General features: G+C 46.5%; 1 protein-coding gene and 1 non-coding gene across 2 annotated transcripts; one reads left to right on the forward strand and one right to left on the reverse strand.

The window, feature by feature from the left end:
* Window positions 1–2,987: 2,987 nt before the first annotated feature.
* Window positions 2,988–19,547, forward strand: LOC128408894 (L-amino-acid oxidase-like). The gene is made up of 7 exons (XM_053378927.1): window positions 2,988–3,411; window positions 9,355–9,572; window positions 11,130–11,242; window positions 12,972–13,173; window positions 14,008–14,076; window positions 15,948–16,084; window positions 17,606–19,547. The coding sequence occupies exons 1-7, from the start codon at window positions 3,261–3,263 to the stop codon at window positions 18,411–18,413; spliced, it is 1,698 nt and encodes a 565-aa protein (XP_053234902.1). The 5' UTR covers window positions 2,988–3,260; the 3' UTR covers window positions 18,414–19,547.
* A 353-nt stretch (window positions 19,548–19,900) lies between these two features.
* Window positions 19,901–19,972, reverse strand: TRNAE-CUC (transfer RNA glutamic acid (anticodon CUC)). The gene has a single exon. It is a non-coding gene; the product is annotated as a tRNA-Glu (tRNA).
* Between the last annotated feature and the right edge of the window lie 300 nt (window positions 19,973–20,272).

The following is a 20,272-nucleotide window of genomic DNA, read 5'->3' on the forward strand; positions in this document are numbered from 1 at the left end:
TCCCACTCAGCCCTCTAGTCACTACATAGATAAGACTCTCCACACACACAGAGTCAGGCAGTCAGTCAGGAGCAGAAAAATAGAAGAGCAGTTTCTCCCCCTCCTTTCTCAAAACATCAGATCAGGAGATTCTGGCAATGGGAGGGGTGAAAATATCAACATATATACCATTTCCCAGAAAGCCTTTACCGCTTTAAAAGTCCACCACAAGTTGTAAAAGATACCTCCCTTCACAATTTTCTTTCCTCACCGCCATCCACCAACAGGGGATGGCAGCAGTTCTAAGATTCTCCAAGCTTGCGGGATCTGTTGCTCTTTTTATTACTTATCAGTGATCCACCAGCTGGAGCCAGGTGCATGAGAAAGAAGCTTATAGTTTGAATATTTTTGAAGCGAGCTCCCGATCCTTCTATGCAAAATCCACCCTCCTCCTTTCTTTATGTCAGCAGTATTATGGGAGCCAGGCCTCCGGGAGAACCACGTTGTTCTTGTTATAATCCTTGCCAATCTACTAAAATTACCCAGAGATCTGTCATGAGATCCTGATTTACCTTTTGTCCATCCCATCTAGCAGACGTAGCTGTGACTCAAGTTCAGCTCCTGAATATGCCTATTTCTCTCTCTCTCTTTTTTAAGGCAAAGAGGAGGTGAGTGTGAGGAATCTCAGTGTCTGCTACATATGTGACAGTGATGGCTGTAGCTCTGCTCAAAAGCAACTCCACCCTTCAGAAATTATTCCGGGGGGCTCTGGACACCCTGGACACCTCCAGACTGTCAGTGTTTTATGAGAGGGATTCAAGTAAAAACACAATAATTTTGGCCTTATGTGCTTAAAATGGGTTAAAGTGTCAATCACATCTCCTACCTGGGCAGTTATCTTTCCACAAGGGCCAACATTTGATGCCGAAATCCAGCATCGCCTCAGCTCTGCGAGTGCAGCTTTCTCCCAATTGAAGTGCAGAGTGTTTGAGGACCGGGACATTTGCAGGGAAACCAAAATGCTTGTTAACAAAGCTATTGTACTACCAACTTTACTGTATACTTGTGAAACACAGACCACTTATAAACGCCATCTCCAACTCCTCGAAAGATTCCATCAATTGTGTCTCCCCAAAAAATTACACATCACTTGAGAAGACAGGCGAATTAATACCAGTGTACTGGAAGGAGCAAAGATCACCAGTGTTGAAGCAATAATTCTTCAACATCAACTTTGCTTGACTGGTCATGTTGTGCGGATGCCTGATTATCGTCTTCCAAAGCAACTACAGTGGTGCCCTGCAAGACGAATGCCTCGCTAAACGAAAAACCCGCAAGACGAAAGGGTTTTCCGATTTTTAGCGGCTTCGCAAGACGAATTTCCCTATGGGCTTGCTTTGCAAGACGAAAGCCCATAGGGAAATCTCTGGGGACAGCGGGGAAGCGCAGCGCGCCTTCTCCTCTGTTCCCGGACCTGTCCTGAAGGCTTGAGGTAGGAGGTCCGGGAACAGAAGAGAAGGCGCGCAGCGCTTCTCCTCTGTTCCCGGGGCTTGCGGTGGGAGGAGGGGGTTCCCCTCACGCGGGGCAGACATTCGCAGCTTGGGGAGCCCTGCAGCCTGCTGCTCCTATCCGCAGCTTGCGGATAGCAGCCAGCTACCCCTATCTGCAGCTTGGAGAGACCTGCGGGGAAGTCCTGCAGGGCTCCCCAAGCTGGGAATGTCTGCCCCGCGCGAGGGGCGCTCTGCTTAAGAGTGCCCCTCGTGTGGGGCAGCAGGCTGCTATCCGCAGCTTGGAGAGCCCTGCGGGGAAGTCCTGCAGGGCTCCCCAAGCTGCAGATGTCTGCCCCGCGCGAGGGGCGCTCTGCTTAAGAGTGCCCCTCGTGTGGGGCAGCAGGCTGCTATCCGCAGCTTGGAGAGCCCTGCGGGGAAGTCCTGCAGGGCTCCCCAAGCTGCAGATGTCTGCCCCGCGCGAGGGGCGCTCTGCTTAAGAGTGCCCCTCGTGTGGGGCAGCAGGCTGCTATCCGCAGCTTGGAGAGCCCTGCGGGGAAGTCCTGCAGGGTTCCCCAAGCTGCAGATGTCTGCCCCGCACGAGGGGCGCTCTGCTTCAGAGCGCCCCTCGCGCCGGGCAGCAGGCTGCTATCCGCAGCCTAGGCAGCCCTGCGGGAACTCTTCTGAAGGCTGGCGGTGGGGAGAAAAGTCCTTCTCCCCCTGCCAGCCTTCAGAAGAGGTCCGGGGACAGACTGTCCCCGGACCTGGTCTGAAGGCGGTCTCCATAGGAACGCATTAATTGATTTTCAATGCATTCCTATGGGAAACCATGCTTCGCAAGACGAAAAACTCGCAAGAAGAAAAAACTTGCGGAACGAATTAATTTCGTCTTGCGAGGCACCACTATACTCTATTCTGAACTTAAAGTTGGAAGGCCTAATGCTGGTGGTCAACAAAAGAGATTTAAAGACTTTCTCAAGGGAAATCTATAAAAAAAAAGTAGTATAAACACCGACAACTGGGAAACACTGCCTTGCGAGAGCTCCAGTTGGAGAACAGCCTTTGCCAAAGGTGTCATGGACTTTGAAGATGCTCAGACTCAGGACGGAAGGGAGAAACATGCTAAGAGGAGGGCATGCTTGGCAAACCCTCACCGTGATCAACTCCCGCCTGGAAACCTATGTCCCCACTGTGGAAGGACACGTGGATCCAGAATTGGCCTCCACAGTCACTTACGGACTCACTGTTAAGACCGTGTTCATGGAAGACAATCTTACTCGGCTACGAGTGATCGCTGAAGAAGAAGATTGTTAGGTTTTGTGGTTGTATTTGGTTTGCGTTTCAGAGCTCCCTGTCCAAGTGTTCTTTGTCTTGCTCCAGACCTTTCTCCACAAAAACCCACTCTTTAAAGCACAGTCGGAGCAAATGGCAATCTGCAGAAAACCCGTTTAATCTGAAAGGTAGGTATGGAGAAGCCTTTAGTCTCCATGTTGCCCATGTTGGACCCACCAGGGCAGAGGAGGAGGACAAAAGGAGAACGAGTTGATTTAGTGTGTCATTGCTTCTGGCTCCCCCTACTGTTGGCCTCCCAGTTTTCTCCCTACCAACCCTTATGGCATCCGTCATCACTGGGGAGACAGGGGCTGTTACCTTCATGCTTTGCTTGTGGGGCTTCCTAGAAACATAAATGCAAACCACAGAACCGGATATTGAGAAAATTCCAGTTCTTTGATAATGGCTTGATGCATAATTAGAGTGGGAGGAGGAAGAGAAAGTAGGGGAGGAGCCTGCCAAATGCTTAAATCATTCTTCACTCACTTTCCTGTTCTGTTCGCGTATGAGTGTTTATTTGAAAAAGTATTTGGAGTACCTCACTTAGCAAAAGAAATGGCCCCAACAAGTTTTGCCCTCCAAGTTCCCAAGGCAAAAGATATGAGCATCTTCTGTAAGTATAATCCTGGGTAAGATTACATCGCTGAGGTAAATGTCTGATTTTAATCTTATTAATGACATTTCTGATGCCAGATTTCACTATGCTCAACTTTCAGAAACTGTTGCTATTTAGAAAATATGTGGGAGGTTTTCTTATTATTATTATTAGAGGAGCGGAGAGCAGAGAATAACAAGCGACAGAGAAAATACTGTTTGATATTATACATTTCCAACAAAAGAAACATATGTTAGATAAAAATGTCTTTTTATCTAACAGATGACTGATCAACTATTTGGTGGATTTGACTAATTCAGTATTTGTTCACCAGCATACCTAGTTGTTGATGTTATTAGATTTAGAGAAGAGGAGATGTAAAAATATTTTGCAAGTTGCCATTAAACAAAAATGCTTTAAATTTATTATTATTTTAATTTGTAAAAGTATATAAAGGAGACCTGGTACTGTGCAAAAAGCCCAGCCCACAAGCAAACAGTCTAAAACAAACAAAACCCCAAAAGTATTTCCAGTGCAAGATTTTAAAATACCGTAATATTCCGCCAAGTTGAATTTCAGAAAGCAAAAGGTGTGGGAGGACAGGGAGGGGGAGCTTGTTGTGGAAAGCTCTATTTTGACTCTTAAGTGTTACCTGTGGGATTTTGCTCTTTTGCAAACTCCCACTCATTTCAGTGGAACCGATGCAGGAAAGCCTTGCACCCTGTCTGCAATGTGAATAGGTGTGTGTTAATCTGAGCTTTTGCTATGGTTTACTACTGTACTACTGTAGTCCTTGCATGAGTAAAAGATCCTTGTATGAGAAAACCTAATGTGGCACAAGATCTTATCTCAAATGTGTCCTAATACATTGAATAAAGATTCTCATGTGTCCTCCAGTTCCCCTAAAAGCTAATCGACACCTGCTGCACAGACAAAATGGTATAATAACTTTAAGAAACAAAGCAGACAAGGAGAACCAGTTTAGTCTTTGCTCACTAGGCTAATATTCTTTCAACTTTTACTTAAGCAGACTAAGCAAAATGGGAAATAGGCAGGGACTGTGCATGCGTACTCCACCTGTTTACCTCCCACCTGAAGTATATGTGGGTTCAAGCAAGACCCAAGGCAGTGATTCAGCTTAAAGGCTTTACTGAATCATCAAGAGCAACAGACAACTGCATATGTGCATTTCTGAAGGCCTGGGCCACCCTCAACATGATCGGCTGTCTCAACCTCGAAGCTGTAAATCGTAACCCGGAGCTTAAGAGCCAATGCCAGTAGCCTAAACTCTGATAATGCTACGTGATTGGATAGGTAAAGGGACCCCTGACCATTAGGTCCAGTCGTGACCAACTCTGGGGTTGCGGCACTCATCTCGCTTTATTGGCCGAGGGAGCCGGCATACAGCTTCTGGGTCATGTGGCCAGCATGACTAAGCCGCTTCTGGCAAACCAGAGCAGCGCACAGAAACGCCGTTTACCTTCCCGCCAGAGCGGTACCTATTTATCTACTTGCACTTTGATGTGCTTTTGAACTGCTAGGTTGGCAGGAGCAGGGACAGAGCAACAGGAGCTCACCCCGTTGCGCGGATTCGAACTGCCGACCTTCTGATTGGCAAGTCCTAGGCTCTGTGGTTTAACCCATAGCGCCACCCGTGTCCCTTTACATGATTGGATATCAGGTATCAAATCAGAACACAGGAGCTCAGAATCCTTAGTCCAGACCTTAATCCAGTTTGCTCAGACAAACACAGACCACTGAATACATGACACTGCCCACCCCTCCACGCAGCTCTGGGCTCTGGCAACCCACAGTACACCACTGCTACTTCCTCCAGATTTTGCCCACAACGAAGTGACACTCTGAAATCCCTCAAGGCATCTCTTTTGCCACCTGCACCCCGTTTGTATATGCTTAGAGTTAAAAGAGCTCGAGGAAGTTTTTTCTCCCTCTCTCATAATAGCAGAACTTGGGACAATCCAATGAAGCTGAATATTGGAAGTTTCAGGAAAGAGAAATAAAAACACTTCTTTGCATAGAACGTAGTTAAACTGTGGAATTCACTTTTTTAAAAAATCATTTTTATTAAGTTTCCCATTTTAACAATCCAATCAAACCACACTGAATGTTCCAGAATATACAAATACATATCAAATAGTCCAAATATTCTGCCTAAATTATAATTTTTTTCTTGGGACTTCCCATGCTCCAAGTTTGGGAGGGTGGGCTCTGATCATCTCATATCTCTGCTGCCTTGAATAGTATTTCCAATAGTTCCTTTAAATCTTCATGTTGTTAACCTTCCTTCTTTCATGGCCTCTGAGTTGTTTCCACAAGCGAGTTGAAATAAGCAATGATGGGAATTCACTTCCACAGGACAGAATGGTGGCTTATTAGCCATGATAGAAATGTTGGAGGCAGTATGCTTCTGAATACCTGGTCCTGGAAATCACAAGTGCGGAGAGCACTGTTGCATTCAGGTCCTGCTTCTTGGTTTCCCACAGGCCTCTGGCTGGTCGCTGTGAGAATAGGATGCTGGACTAGAAGGGGCTTTCAACTGATTCAGCAGCACTCCTGCTGGGCTGGGGTGAAGGTAGCTAATGAGTTTCACACCAGGGTGGAAAGTCCAGACAGTTTATTCAGCTATAGTAGGAGGCACAGAATAGGTCAAAACATTTGCACAACTCCTTGAAGGCCCCAAAACATCATTACATCTGACGAATGCGTGATCACGTTAACTGTTGGCTACATATGCACATTATCATAGAAATACTGAAATGATTGGCTGATTTGCATGTGTTGTTGTTGTTGTTGTTTAGTCGTTTAGCCGTGTCCGACTCTTCGTGACCCCATGGACCAGAGCACCCCAAGCACTCCTGTCTTCCACTGCCTCCCGCAGTTTGGTCAGACTCATATTGGTAGCTTCGAGAACACTGTCCAACCATCTCGTCCTCTGTCATCCCCTTCTCCTTGTGCCCTCCATCTTTCCCAACATCAGGGTCGTTTCCAGGGAGTCTTCTCTTCTCATGAGGTGGCCAAAGTATTGGAGCCTCAGCTTCAGGATCTGTCCTTCCAGTGAGCACTCAGGGCTGATTTCCTTAAGAATGGAGAGGTTTGATCTTCTTGCAGTCCATGGGACTCTCAAGAGTCTCCTCCAGCACCATAATTCAAAAGCGTCAAATCTTTGGCGATCAGCCTTCTTTATGGTCCAGCTCTCACTTCCATACATCACTACTGGGAAAACCATAGCTTTAACTATACGGACCTTTGTTGGCAAGGTGATGTCTCTGCTTTTTAAGATGCTGTCTAGGTTGGTCGATTTGCATGTAGTAGTAATTAATAATACCCCACCCATCTGGCTGGGTTGCCCCAGCCACTCTGGGCAGCTTCCAACACATATAAACTCACTGACAGGGGTGGCATGGGATGGGGGTGAGGATGGCAGTGAGGATGCAACGGTGCAGGACCACTAGCAGAAGCAATCTGGTGCTTCCACTGTGCAACACCTTATTGCTTAATAGCATCAAGCTCAGTCATGGATAGCAAAGGGGAAAGTTTTGTAATCACTCTTCAGTTAGAGCTTTAGTTCCTTAAAAAGAAGGTTCTAACAGGGTTTGTGGTCAAACTCATCTTCTGCCCCCCCTCCCTCCAGAACAACGTCTTTAGACAATGACAGGAATCTCCCAACCACAAAGTCTGTTGAAAGGGGACAGTTGGAGGATGGATGGTTGTTAATGGATGGAGGTTGAATCCCGACAAAACAGAAGTACTGTTTCTGGATGGCAGGGGGGGGGCAGTGTGGAGGACTCCCTGGTCCTGAATGGGGTAACTGTGCCCCTGAAGGACCAGGTGTGCAGCCTGGGGGCTATTTTGGACTCACAGCTGTCCATGGAGGCGCTGGTCAATTCTGTGTCCAGGGCGGTTGTCTACCAGCTCCATCTGGTACACTGGCTGAGAACCTACCTGCCTGTGCACTGTCTCATCAGAATGGTACATGCCCTGGTTATCTTCCACGTGGACTACTGCAATGCGCTCTACATGGGGCTACGTTTGAAGGTAACTCAGAAACTACAACTAATCCCAAATGTAGCAGCTACACAGGTGACTGGGAGCAGCTACCTAGACCATATAACACCGGTCTTAAAGGATCTACATTGGCTCCCAGTGTTGTCCAAGCACAATTCTGTGAGGACCTTTAAAGCCCTAAATGGTCTTGGCCCGGTATACCTGAAGGAATGTCTCCACCCGCATCACTCAGCCCAGATACTGAGGTCCAGTGCGGAGGGCCTTCTGGCGGTTCCCTCACTGTGAGAAGTTACAGGGAACCAGACAGAGGGCCTTCCTGGTAGTGGCGCCTGCCCTGTGGTACACTCTCCCATCAGATGTCAAGGTGATAAAGAACTAAACAACTTTGAGAAGACATCTGAAGGCAGCCCTGTATGGAGAATTTTTAAATGTTCGATGTTTTGTTATGTTGTTTTATCTGTTGGAAGCCACCCAGTATTATCATCACCACCACCACCACAGTTTGGCTTTTTTTTAAACAAACATCAGGTGTGAGCTAAATAAGGTAGTGCTAAACATGTCATGGTTTTCCCAGTAGTGATGTATGGAAGTGAGAGCTGGACCATAAAGAAGGCTGATCGCCGAAGAATTGATGCTTTTGAATTATGGTGCTGGAGAAGACTCTTGAGAGTCCCATGGACTGCAAGAAGATCAAACGCATCCATTCTGAAGGAAATCAGCCCTGAGTGCTCACTGGAAGGACAGATCCTGAAGCTGAGGCTCCAGTACTTTGGCCACCTCATGAGAAGAGAAGACTCCTTGGAGAAGACACTGATGCTGGGAAAGATGGAGGGCACAAGGAGAAGGGGGCAACAGAGGACGAGATGGTTGGATAGTGTTTTCGAGGTTACCAGCATGAGTTTGACCAAACTGCGGGAGGTAGTGGAAGACAGAGGTGCCTGGCGTGCTCTGGTCCATGGGGTCACGAAGAGTCGGACACGACTAAACGACTAAACAACAACAAATATGTCATGTCATTTACAAGCAGAATCTTAACTGGGGAGAAACAACTAGTTGGGGAAAAGCAATCATGACTATAATTAGGATTCAAGCACTGCCCCTGTCAGAATTTTGAGGACATTCCAATTTTGTTTTGAAACCTTTAATGATGGTGTCATTAAACACCCCTCCCATGCCATTGCTAAATCTTATCTGACAGCACAAATTTATTTCTCCTGTTGTAATATATAACTGGTAGGCAGTTGGCAGCTAACGCACCCAAGGTTCAACCACTTGACCGTTGAATGTGTTTCTTCTGCTATATACACTTCACACTTGGCCAGTCTTGGGAGAGGCTTGTAAACAGCTAAGAACATCAGAAGAGCTTGCTGGATCAGGCCAATGCCCCATCTAGCCCAGCCCGTGTGGTGTAATGGTTAAGAGCGGTAGTCTCGTAATCTGGGGAACCGGGTTCACTTCCCTGCTCCTCCACATGCAGCTGCTGGGTGACCTTGGGCTAGTCACACTTCTCTGAAGTCTCTCAGCCCCACTCACCTCACAGAGTGTTTGTTGTGGGGGAGGAAGGGAAAGGAGATTGTTAGCTGTTTGGAGACTCCTTTGGGTAGTGATAAAGCAGGATATCAAATCCAAACTACTACTACTACTACTACTACTACTACTCTTCCTCTTCTTCTTCTTCTTCTTCTTCTTCTTCTTCTTCTTCTTCTTCTTCTTCTTCTTCTTCTTCTTCTTCTTCTTCTTCTTCTTCCCCAGCAACCACCTAGGTGCAAGCATAAGAGCACTCTTCCCTCCTGCCATTTCTACAAACTGCTTTCCAAGAGCACTTGTGCCTCTAACCAAAGGGACATGGATTGAGCGTGGGTGGCAGAATGTGGACAAACAGGAACATGCAGACAAATATATTTATTCTATCCATTTGTGTCTTTTGCATTCCAGTACTTTCGGCATTGCTATTCTTTTCCACCCTGCGAAGCTGCTACACAGATAATCCTAGTCCGCTGGAAAAGTGCTTCCAGGATGCTGAGTATGAGAATTATCTAGAGATAGCCAAGAACGGGCTGGGCAAAGCATTGCACCCAAGACATGTGCTGATTGTGGGAGCAGGCATAGCAGGCCTCAGCGCAGCCTACGCTCTCACAGAAGCTGGACACCAGGTAAGCGGTCCTTTAGTCTTCACAGATGTTGCAACTGGTCCTCTGCTTCCGAGGTTGTCCCCTAGGGACCTGCATATTGATTTGTTTGCACAAAGTCTGCAGGGAGGTTAAACCACTGTGGCTCTTTGCTGAGGAGGTTGGCTTTACTTTGCGGGGAGGTTGGCTGTTGCATCAAAGGAAGTGTTATTCCACACCACACCTTTTCCTCTCACACAGAGTCTGATCGGGGAGGTGGGGGTTAAGGTTTGGTATTTGAGGACACCAAATCATTTTTAATCATGCAACCTGACTTCGCAATCTGAGTTTGTTGGTAGGTGATGGAGTCCCACCCAAAAATACCATGAATCTTTTTGGCCACAGCAGATCTCACAAGGGCAGCCATTTAGCATGGCACAGACCTCATCTGGTAGTTGGGGATACTAGGCCGGAAAATGTGGGGGAGGTGTAAGGAGCTGTCGTAGTTGTGTGCTGCCAACCACAGCAGAGCTCAGTAGAAGGAGAAGCCAGCCAACCAGTCGAGTCTCAGGGGGGTACTTGCCTGGAGGCAGAGGCTGTATTCAAGGTTCAGTCCAGTCAGGAGTATCTCGGTTCACGTAGTCAAATGATCTGGGGGTCAAGAAAGCAGAAGGTCCAAGGTCACGAGAAGCAAGAAGCAGGAAGGTCTGACCAGGAACGACAAATGTTGTTTCCAGCAACTGACTGAGGCTGAAAACCCTGCTTAAAAAAGCTGGAGCCAGCTGGTTCTCCTCAGGAGCAAGAAGGCTGATCAGCAGCAGGTGGAGTCACTCTGCCTTCTGCTGCTTCAGGCTGCTGCTTAGCAGGTGAAGCCGACTCCTGGCCCATGACAGGAGCAACAGGTGAAATCAGAATCATAGAGTTGGAAGGGACACTGTGGGTCTTCAAGTCCAGCCCGCTGCAATGCAAGAATCTCAGCCAAAACATCCATGACAGAGAGCCATAAAATCTCAGCTTAAAAACCTTCAAGGAAGGCGAATCCACAACCACTGGAGGGTTGAAATTGAACATCAGTCCCTTGTAAATTAGCCCTGAGAAATGGAGAAACCCATGTAGCCATGCTGATTTATCAGCTGGATGCTGGGTAAGTCTCTCAACTGCCCTCAAAAATTGTGATGTGGACCATGGAAATTGAGGCAGGCTATTGTAGCGTGGGTGGCGCTTTGGGTTAAACCACAGAGCCTAGAACTTGCCGATCAGAAGGTCGGCGGTTCGAATCCCCGTGACGGGGTGAGCTCCCGTTGCTCGGTCCCTGCTCCTGCCAACCTAGCAGTTCGAAAGCACGTCAAAGTGCAAGATAAATAGGTACCGCTCCAGCGGGAAGGTAAACGGCACTTCCGTGCGCTGCTCTTGTTCGCCAGAAGCGGCATAGTCATGCTGGCCACATGACCCGGAAGCTGTACACCGGCTCCCTCGGCCAATAAAGCGAGATGAGCGTCGTAACCCCAGAGTCGGCCATGACTGGACCCAATTACCTTTACCTAGTGTAGCATGAAGCAGTAGCTGGATTGATACAGCAGTAGCTGTCCTGTTTGCCTCCAGGTGACAGTTCTTGAAGCCAGTGACCGCGTGGGGGGACGAGTGGAGACGTATCGAAATGAGCAAGAAGGCTGGTATGCAGATCTGGGGCCCATGCGTTTGCCTCAGGTACACAGGTGAGATGGGAGGTCACCACATGCCTTTCACTTCATCTGCTGAGCATGCATAAATCCCGCCTTGCTCATCCGTGATGGCTCTTTCCACGGACACGTGTCCTGGTGTGCTTGGCTGTGTGGGAGACAAAAGAGCTGTTGGCCTGTTGCCACGAGGAAGAAAGTGTATGCGGAGTTGAAGACAACGTATGACTTCTTAGATGTGGCCCACTAGTTGGATAAACTCTTGGCTGCGAGGCCTACGCAGTTTGTTTTCTGTGAACGGAACAGAGCTGATGGGAGGAGGAGGCGGCCAGACCTCTTCTGGCAACACTCATTATTCCTCCCTTCCCCAGGGTGACAAACATAGCTCACCTCCCTTTTGCCCCACGATGCACCTGTGAAGAAGATAAAGTTGAGAGATAGTGACTATTTGTAAGCGCTGGGCAATGGGAAGCTGCTCAGAGTGGCTGGGGCAACCCAGTCAGATGGGTGTGGTACTATAATAATAATAATTACTACTACTACTACTACAACTAGGTGTTTAGGAAGTGTTGTGCACAGGGCTTACTAAACTTTTTTTGCTATCTCTCCCCACCCCCAGTCTGTTTATATATTCTTTATATACAGTGCTTTAGCCCTAAACATTTTGTGAATCTAAGTTTGGCCTCATTGAGGGGCAGTATTTCAGTACGAGTAGGAAAATGAGAGTACCCCTAAACACTTTTTAAGAAAAAAAGCACTGATTATATATATATATATATATATATATATATATATATATATATATATGGTGGCAGGTGGATGATTAATATTCTGCAGCCTTTGAAATGTGCTTGTGTGCTCCTGTTTTGACTAATTATATGTGCTTTTATCTTGTGAGATGAAGAGCGGTACAGTCATACCTTGGATCTCGAATGCCTTGGCTCCCAAACAAATCGGCTCCAAAGCGATTGAAACCCGGAAGTGAGTGTTCCGGTTTTTGAACGATTTTCGGAAGCCTAACGTCTGGCTTGGCTATTGAATGGCTGCAGGAGTTTCTTGCAGCCAATCAGAAGCCGCACTTTGGTTTCTGAACATTTTGGAAGTCAAACAGACTTCCGGAATGGATCCCATTCGACTTCCAAGGTACGGCTGTATATTAACCTAGTAAATAATAATAACATAATAATCATTGCTGCGTCTGACTGTGGAAGCACAGCATATCCATCATATTGTTGTTGTTATTTAGTCATTTAGTCGTGTCTGACTCTTCGTGACCCCATGGACCAGAGCACTCCAGGCACTCCTGTCTTCCACTGCCTCCTGCAGTTTGGTCAAACTCATGCTGGTAGCTTTGAGAACACTGTCCAACCATCTCATCCTCTGTCGTCCCCTTCTCCTTGTGCCCTCCATCTTCCCCAACATCAGGGTCTTTTCAAGGGAGTCTTCTCTTCTCATGAGGTGACCAAAGTATTGGAGCCTCAGCTTCAGGATCTGTCCTTCCAGTGAGCACTCAGGGCTGATTTCCTTCAGAATGGAGAGGTTTGATCTTCTTGTAGTCCGTGGGACTCTCAAGAGTCTCCTCCAGCACCAGAATTCAAAAGCATCAATTCTTTGGCGATCCATCATAGCCAGTAGCAATTGCTAGCCTTGTTCTCCATGTGTTGATTTAACCCTCTTTTAAAGGCCTCCAAGTTGGTGGGCAACGCTGCCTCTTGGAAGAGCGAATTCCACTCTTTTGACTCTGCACTGTCCCCTTCTCATGCCCCAGGATCGTCCGCGAATATGTCAGAAAGTTTGGCCTGAGTCTGACGGAATTCTTTCCGGAGGATGAGAATGCCTGGTATTTGATTGACAACATCAGGAGGCGAGTCGGGGAGGTCAAGAGGAACCCCAGCCTCTTGAATTACACTGTGGATCCCTCGGAAGAAGGCAAAACCGCTGGCCAGCTGTATGAGGAGTCCCTCCATCGGGTTGGGATACTTTTGGTGCTTCTTTTAATTGGGAAAACCTTCTGTGTCCTGTTCCAAATATTAAGACCGTAGAGGTGGAAAGAACCAAAAGCAAGTTTAGCTGACACACCCTCCTAAAATAAATTGTAGATCCTCTATGAGGGAAGGTTACTATATTGGGGGATTTATTTATTTTTACTAAGTGGAGGCATGAGAATATTTAAGATTATGTGATGCTAAATATTATGCATGGTATACAGAAAGTGGGTGGGCTTTTCATAACACTTGAAGTTGGGGACATCCAGTTAAGCTGAAGCTTAGAGGATTTGGGACGGACAAAAGAAAGCACCTCCTCAGGCAGCATATCACATTGTAGTAATCATCATCATCATCATCTATTACTTATACACTGCCCATCTGGTCGGGCCTCCCCAGCCACTCTGGGCGGCTCCCAACAGAATATTAAAAACATGATAAAACATCAGCTATTAAAAACTTCCCTGAACGGGGCTGCCTTCAGATGTCTTCTAAAAGTCAGATAGTTGTTGATTTCCTTGACATCTGGTGGGAGGGCGTTCCACAGGGTGGGCGCCGCTACTGAGAAGGCCCTCTGCCTGGTTCCCTGTAACTTGGCTTCTTGCAGTGAGGGAACCGCCAGAAGGCCCTCGGAGCTGGACCTCAGCGTCCGGGCAGAACGATGGGGGTGGAGATGCTCCTTCAGGTATACTGGGCCGAGGCCATTTGGGGGCTTTAAAGATCAGCACCAACACTTAGAATTGTGCTCGGAAACGTACTGGGAGCCAATGTAGGTAAACTATGAAATGTATTCTGACTTTTTCTTTATGGTCATACCAGGTTGAAGAAGAGGTGAAGAGGACAAACTGTAGCTACGTGCTGGGTAAATATGACACCTTCTCAACCAAGGTAAAAAAAGAATGAGCCCCCCCTTTTCTTTTCTTTTCTTTTCTTTTCTTTTCGTTCTTTGGATGTTACCATGGCCTTTGGCTAGCGCAATAAAACCCAAAAAGTTAACAAAACTAGCTAAAGCAATGCCCCAAACTTGCGAAGTGCAAAGTTTCAGTAAAAACTTTATTGGCGCACTTCTGTTATATTATTAGAATATTACACAAGCCTATAGTAGTTACCCAGCATCCTAGGTATCCCACCTAGATATCCTGGGGAGGGGGGGCACATGAAGAAAGGCCTCAGGTGATCATTGCAGGGCCCAGGTTGGTTCATATGGGGAGAGGCGGCCCTTGACCCTTTGCAGTCCTGAGCCATTTAAGGTTTTATAAATCAGAACCAGCACTTTGAACTGGACCCAGAAACTAATGTGCAGCCAGTGCAGCCAGGCCAGGATAAAGTACACTATGCTCTAACTGTCTCGCCCTGGTGAGCAACTTGGCTGTCAAATTCTGCACCAGCAAAACTTTCCAAACTGTCTTCAGAGGCAGCCCAATGCACAACTTGTTGCAGTAATCTAACCTTGAGGTTACCAGAGTATAGATAGCAGAAGTTAGTCTATCCCTGTCCTGATTAGGGGAGCAGCGGGGCCACCAGCCAGAAATGATGGAAGGCACTGCATGCTGCTGAGGCCACCTGAGTCTTAAGCAGGGCCGGATTTACGTTTGATGAGGCCCTAAACTACTGAAGGTAATGGGGCCCTTTATAGGTCCAGCTGACCTTTGTCAACAACAAATTTGTCTTGAATATATACTATGTGGTAATTTATGGACCTAATAGGTATCTAAAGCCATTTGCACATAACGAAATATGTATTTTATCAAAGTAACTGTTGAACTGAAATACAATTGAGAAGTATATTAATAGTGAAATACAATTAAGAAGAAATACGTTATATGAATAGTGAAATAATTATTAAGCTCTAACTTAAAGTGATTTTTTATTCATAACAAACTTAATAATGCAAGCACACTGGCATTTGGCAATAACAAACATTTTATTTTATTTGTTTTTTATCTTGTAGTTTGGAAATGTACATCCAGGTTTCCCCCCCTTTAATTTTTTGGGGCCCCCCAAGAGAGTGGGGCCATAAGCTATAGCTTGTTTAGCTTATACTTAAATCCGGCACTGGCCTCAAGCGACAGCAAAGGATCCAGAAGAACTCCCAAGCTACATACCCGCTCCTTCCAAAGAAGTATAATCCCATCAAGAGCAGGCCACCTCCCTTCCATCCATCCAGTCCAGGGAATCACCCACTACTAGTGCCTTAGTCCTATCTGGACTGAGCTTCAGTGTATTGGCTCTCATCCAGTTCCATGACCAAGGCAAGACAACAGTCCAGCATATCCACTGCCTCACCTACAGATGTAAAGGAGAAGCAGAAGGGTGGATGAGCCCAAACAGAAGGGTGGATGTGCCCTAAGGCAGGCATAGGCAAACTCGCCCCTCCAGATGTTTTGAGACTACAATTCCCATCATCCCTGACCACTGGTCCTGTTAGCTAGGGATGATGGGAGTTGTAGTCCCAAAACATCTGGAGGGGCGAGTTTGCCTATGCCTGACCTAAGACGATACAGATATGTTTACTCACCTGGGACTGAGAGCAAGCCTCACCGAACTCAGTGAGACAGACATATAGAGGACTGCACTGTAACTTTTTGCAGAATCCAATTCCTTGCTTTCCAGAATATGCAAATCCTGAAGCCTGAGAACCTCAGGATGTCTCGTGTACTAGATTCCAAATTCAGTTGTTGCTTGGTGGTGTGTTTGCTTAAGCATCTTTGTTGAGTGCTATCCTTAAAGGTGGTTATTCCCCACCCCTCCCATAACAGCAATATTTAATCAAAGTAGCAAAGCTGAGTCGTGGAGCTGTCGAAATGATTGGGGACTTGCTCAATGAAGATGCTGGCTATTACCAGTCGTTCATCGAAAGTATGAGAGGTGAAGTGATCTTCTCTTCTAGAAAGAGGTAAGCGGAGATATGCATTGCAAGGAAATAGGGAGGATTTATTCTTGCTGAAGTAAATAATCTGCTCTTCTTCAGATGAGATTGCATTTTGGTTCATTTCCAAAACTAGGACTGTAGGAACATCTTGGGACCGCAATACCTCAGGAATGCCTCTCCCCATACAAACCGACCCAGACCCTGAGCTTGTAATTCGAGACCTTTCTCTATGTCCCCCGTCCCCCCAAGAGGTTCGGAGGGTGGCAACACAAAAACAGGCCTTTTCTCTGGTGGCTCCCATCTGTGGAATGCTCTCCCCAGAGAGGCTTGCCTGGTGCCATTATCATGGGTGTAGCTAAGGGGAGCAAGGGGGCAGCACCCCACAAATAAATAAAAATCTGTAAAAAGGTATAGCAAGCTGAGGTTCTGCCTCCCCACGCCAACAAAAGGCCTGCCCCACCCCCCACAAAAATCCTGGCTATGCCTGTGGGCATTATTACATATCTATGGCACCAAACAAAAACATTCCTCTTTATTCAGGCCTTTAGCCATTAAATAATTGATGATTTGTTAAAGGGGTGGGTGGGTGGACTGTTATTATGATTATTTTATTATGCAGTCCAGTATTATGATCTGCATTTTATTATTTTGTTCTTAATGTTGTAAATGCTGTTCTTAATGTTGTACACTGCTCCGGGATCTTTGAATAATGGTTGGTATATACAGTGGTACCTCGGGTTAAGTACTTGATTCGTTCCAGAGGTCCGTTCTTAACCTGAAACTGTTCTTAACCTGAAGCACCACTTTAGCTAATGGGGCCTCCTGCTGACGTTGTGCTGCCAGAGCATGATTTCTGTTCTCATCCTGAAGCAAAGTTCTTAACCCGAGGTACTATTTCTGGCTTAATGGAGTCTGTAACCTGAAGCGTATGTATCCCGAGGTACCACTGTAAATCATATTGATGGTAGATAAATAAACAAATAACATATGCTCCCTCTCCCTACAACAAAGTCAACATAAAGATGTAAGAGTCCAGCTGGCTCTTGCGAACGTTCCATCTAGACCAGAGGCCTATGGGAAGCCTGCAAGCCAGACCTAAGCTCAATAGCCCCTCTCCCCACTTGTGAAACCCAGCATGCATAGAATCATAGATTGCAGAGTTGGAAGGGACCCTGAGGAACATCTAGTCCAACCCCCTGCAATGTAGGAACATGCGGCTGTCCCATATGGGGATCAAACCTGCAACCTTGGCGTTTTCAGCACCACATTCTAACCAACTGAGCTATCCCCTTGGATAATAGATCCACAATAACTAAATGCCGTTGATTATCTTCCATGAACTTGTCTAATCCTCTTTCAAAGTCGTCTGACTTGGTGGCCATCTCCACACCTTGTTGGTGCGAATTCCAGTGTGTTAACTATGTTCTGGGTTCAGAAATGCTTCCTTTTGTGTGTGCTGAACTGAGCAGCAACTGAGCAACACACACTAGGCTCTTCCATCTTCTATCCATTCATCTGCATTTGTTTGTGTGTGTTTTTTTGCAGGTTTGATCAAATCATAGGAGGCTTTGACCAGCTGCCAATAGCCATTTACAGAAGCATTTCAGAAAGGGTGCATTTCGGTACTAGGGTGGTCAGGATGGAGCAGGCAGGCGAGAGCGTCACCGCTTTTTATCAAACCGCCAACAAAGCACTGCGCAGCGTGACAGCCGATTACGCCGTGGTCACCTCCACCGCCAGGGCCACGAGGCGCATCCATTTTGAGCCGCCCCTGTCGCGTAACAAAAGCCACGCCTTGCGGTCCATCCACTACAGGAGCGTCACTAAAGTCTTCCTCGCTTGCGCCGAGAAGTTCTGGGAAGCTGACGGGATCTGCGGTGGGAAGTCCACAACTGATTGCCCGGCCCGATTCATCTACTACGTCAGTCAAAACTTTTCCGGTGACGTTGGGGTTGTCTTGGCTTGCTACGTCCACAGTGACGACTCCCGTTTCTTTCAGGCCCTCAGCCATGATGACATCATTAGCATCACCCTGGATGACTTGTCTGCCATCCACCAGCTGCCCAAGGGGTACATCCAGTCTGTGTGCCAGTCATCCATAATAAAGAGATGGAGCTTGGATAAATATTCCATGGCTGGCTTTGCTGCCTTCACCCCCTACCAGTTTGTTGATTACAGCGAACCTCTCGAGGAGCCAGAAGGCAGGATCCATTTTGCTGGGGAACACACTACCAAACTCCACGGCTGGCTGGACTCCGCAATCATGTCAGGGTTGAGAGCAGCAAGAGAAATCAACCTTGCATCTGGGAAGTGGCTGCCCAGGATCAAGGCTCCTGACAAAGAGGAACTTTAAACAGGCACTCTGCAAAAGGAGAAAAGATCATTTGAAGGAATACAGTGGTACCTCGGGTTACATACGCTTCAGGTTACATACGCTTCAGGTTACACACTCTGCTAACCCAGAAATAGTGCTTCAGGTTAAGAACTTTGCTTCAGGATAAGAACAAAAAATCGGGCTCCGGCGGCACAGCGGCAGCAGGAGGCCCCATTAGCTAAAGTGGTGCTTCAGGTTAAGAACAGTTTCAGGTTAAGAATGGACCTCCAGAACGAACTAAGTACTTAACCTGAGGTACCACTGTATCTTGACATACAGGAGTTTTGAATCGGGACAAGTCAAAATATTGCTATGAGTTTGGGGAGAAGGAAGTAGGCTGGAAGCAAGATCCTTCTAACTGCTGGATCCAGGAAGTGTTAAAATATAAGCCAGGGTAATGGGTCATTAGGAGAACAAGGGGGGCTCTGAGCAAGATGTGTAGAACAACAACAACAACCAAAGCCAGAGTTTTTCAAGTGATGTGACCTAGAAGAACTCTGGAGAGAGTCGGAGCAAGGCTTGAAAGCAAGGTTTGATTTCTCTTTGAATCCAAGGCTACGGCTATGAAAGAAACAAGACCCTCTTTGGGTGTCAATGTTGTGAGCCCCTCCGTAGTATAGATTTGCAAATAAACCATAGATTATGAAGACACCACCGTCTCTGCTGTGCCTCATTCCAAAAGGAAACACAAACCCTGGGTAAGCGCCTCAAACTCCTGGAATCTCTGGGTTCTTGGGGTGGTGTGCAACAAAATCTAGCAGCATTTCTAGATGGCAGACAAAAATGCCAAAGAAAATTAAAAATCATGACCCAATGCCTGTAGTACCATGTTGTTGTTATTCCATTCTGCACCCTAAATCTTTTCCTTCCTTTCCCGGTTATACTGTGAAGGGGAAACCTGATGGACAGCAAGGCTGGAATTTATAATACAAGCAGAGTGGGGAAATTAACATTTCTCCACATAGAAGGAACTGAAATGGGAGGAATATGGAATTTTGAAAAGATTTGTTCATTTATTTTGCCAGCACCATCTTCACTCATTTCGTCTTGTGTAGTTACAGTACAATTGGAAGTAATTAATCTTTCAATACATTAAAAAATAAAAAGCCTTTTTTTCAGACCATAAGCAATTAATGTTATTTCTGGGATATCCCCCCCATTTCATTTTTATGTTGTTTCCTTATTTTTGAAGGAAGATATTTTTGATGTCAAAAAAAAAATCTGGAAAAAAGTGAGACAGATTTCCAGCACTGAACTAATATCAAAATCATGTCAAATCACACAGGAAGTTTCTGCATATACCCCCCCCCCCACATTTAATATGGATTATTTCATTAAACGACTTACAATGGAGCATTCCAACGCAAAGCTTTTGAAAGCAAAAGTAATCTGTTTTCAAGCATATTGCACACCTTGCGAAAGGTTTATCCAGTTGAGTTTGAAGGCAAATCCTTTCAAAAGAAGTGTTCCCTGACCGGGAATCGAACCCGGGCCGCGGCGGTGAGAGCGCCGAATCCTAACCACTAGACCACCAGGGAAGTTGTGGTAGGTTTGCCAGAAAGCTAGCCATTATCAGTACTATTTCCTTCTGCAGTTCTTAATACAAGGAAGCCTTCAGTTCTGTGCATAGTGTGCCTCCTTCTCAAACAAATTAATCTGCATGTTAAAAACCGCAAACACAGCTCTGCCGATGGTTCTCCATTGAAGTTTCCCTTCTACCTAGAGAAATTGCCTTCTGCAGAAAACCTGAGCACTTTAAAAAAACTCTTCCGAATAAAGATAACGAAGCGTCGGCGCTTTTCGTGCATGTTTTGCAAACATCTAATTTTACTTCTGCA

Source organism: Podarcis raffonei, chromosome 2 (assembly GCF_027172205.1).
Source record: "Podarcis raffonei isolate rPodRaf1 chromosome 2, rPodRaf1.pri, whole genome shotgun sequence".
NCBI lineage: Eukaryota > Metazoa > Chordata > Lepidosauria > Squamata > Lacertidae > Podarcis > Podarcis raffonei.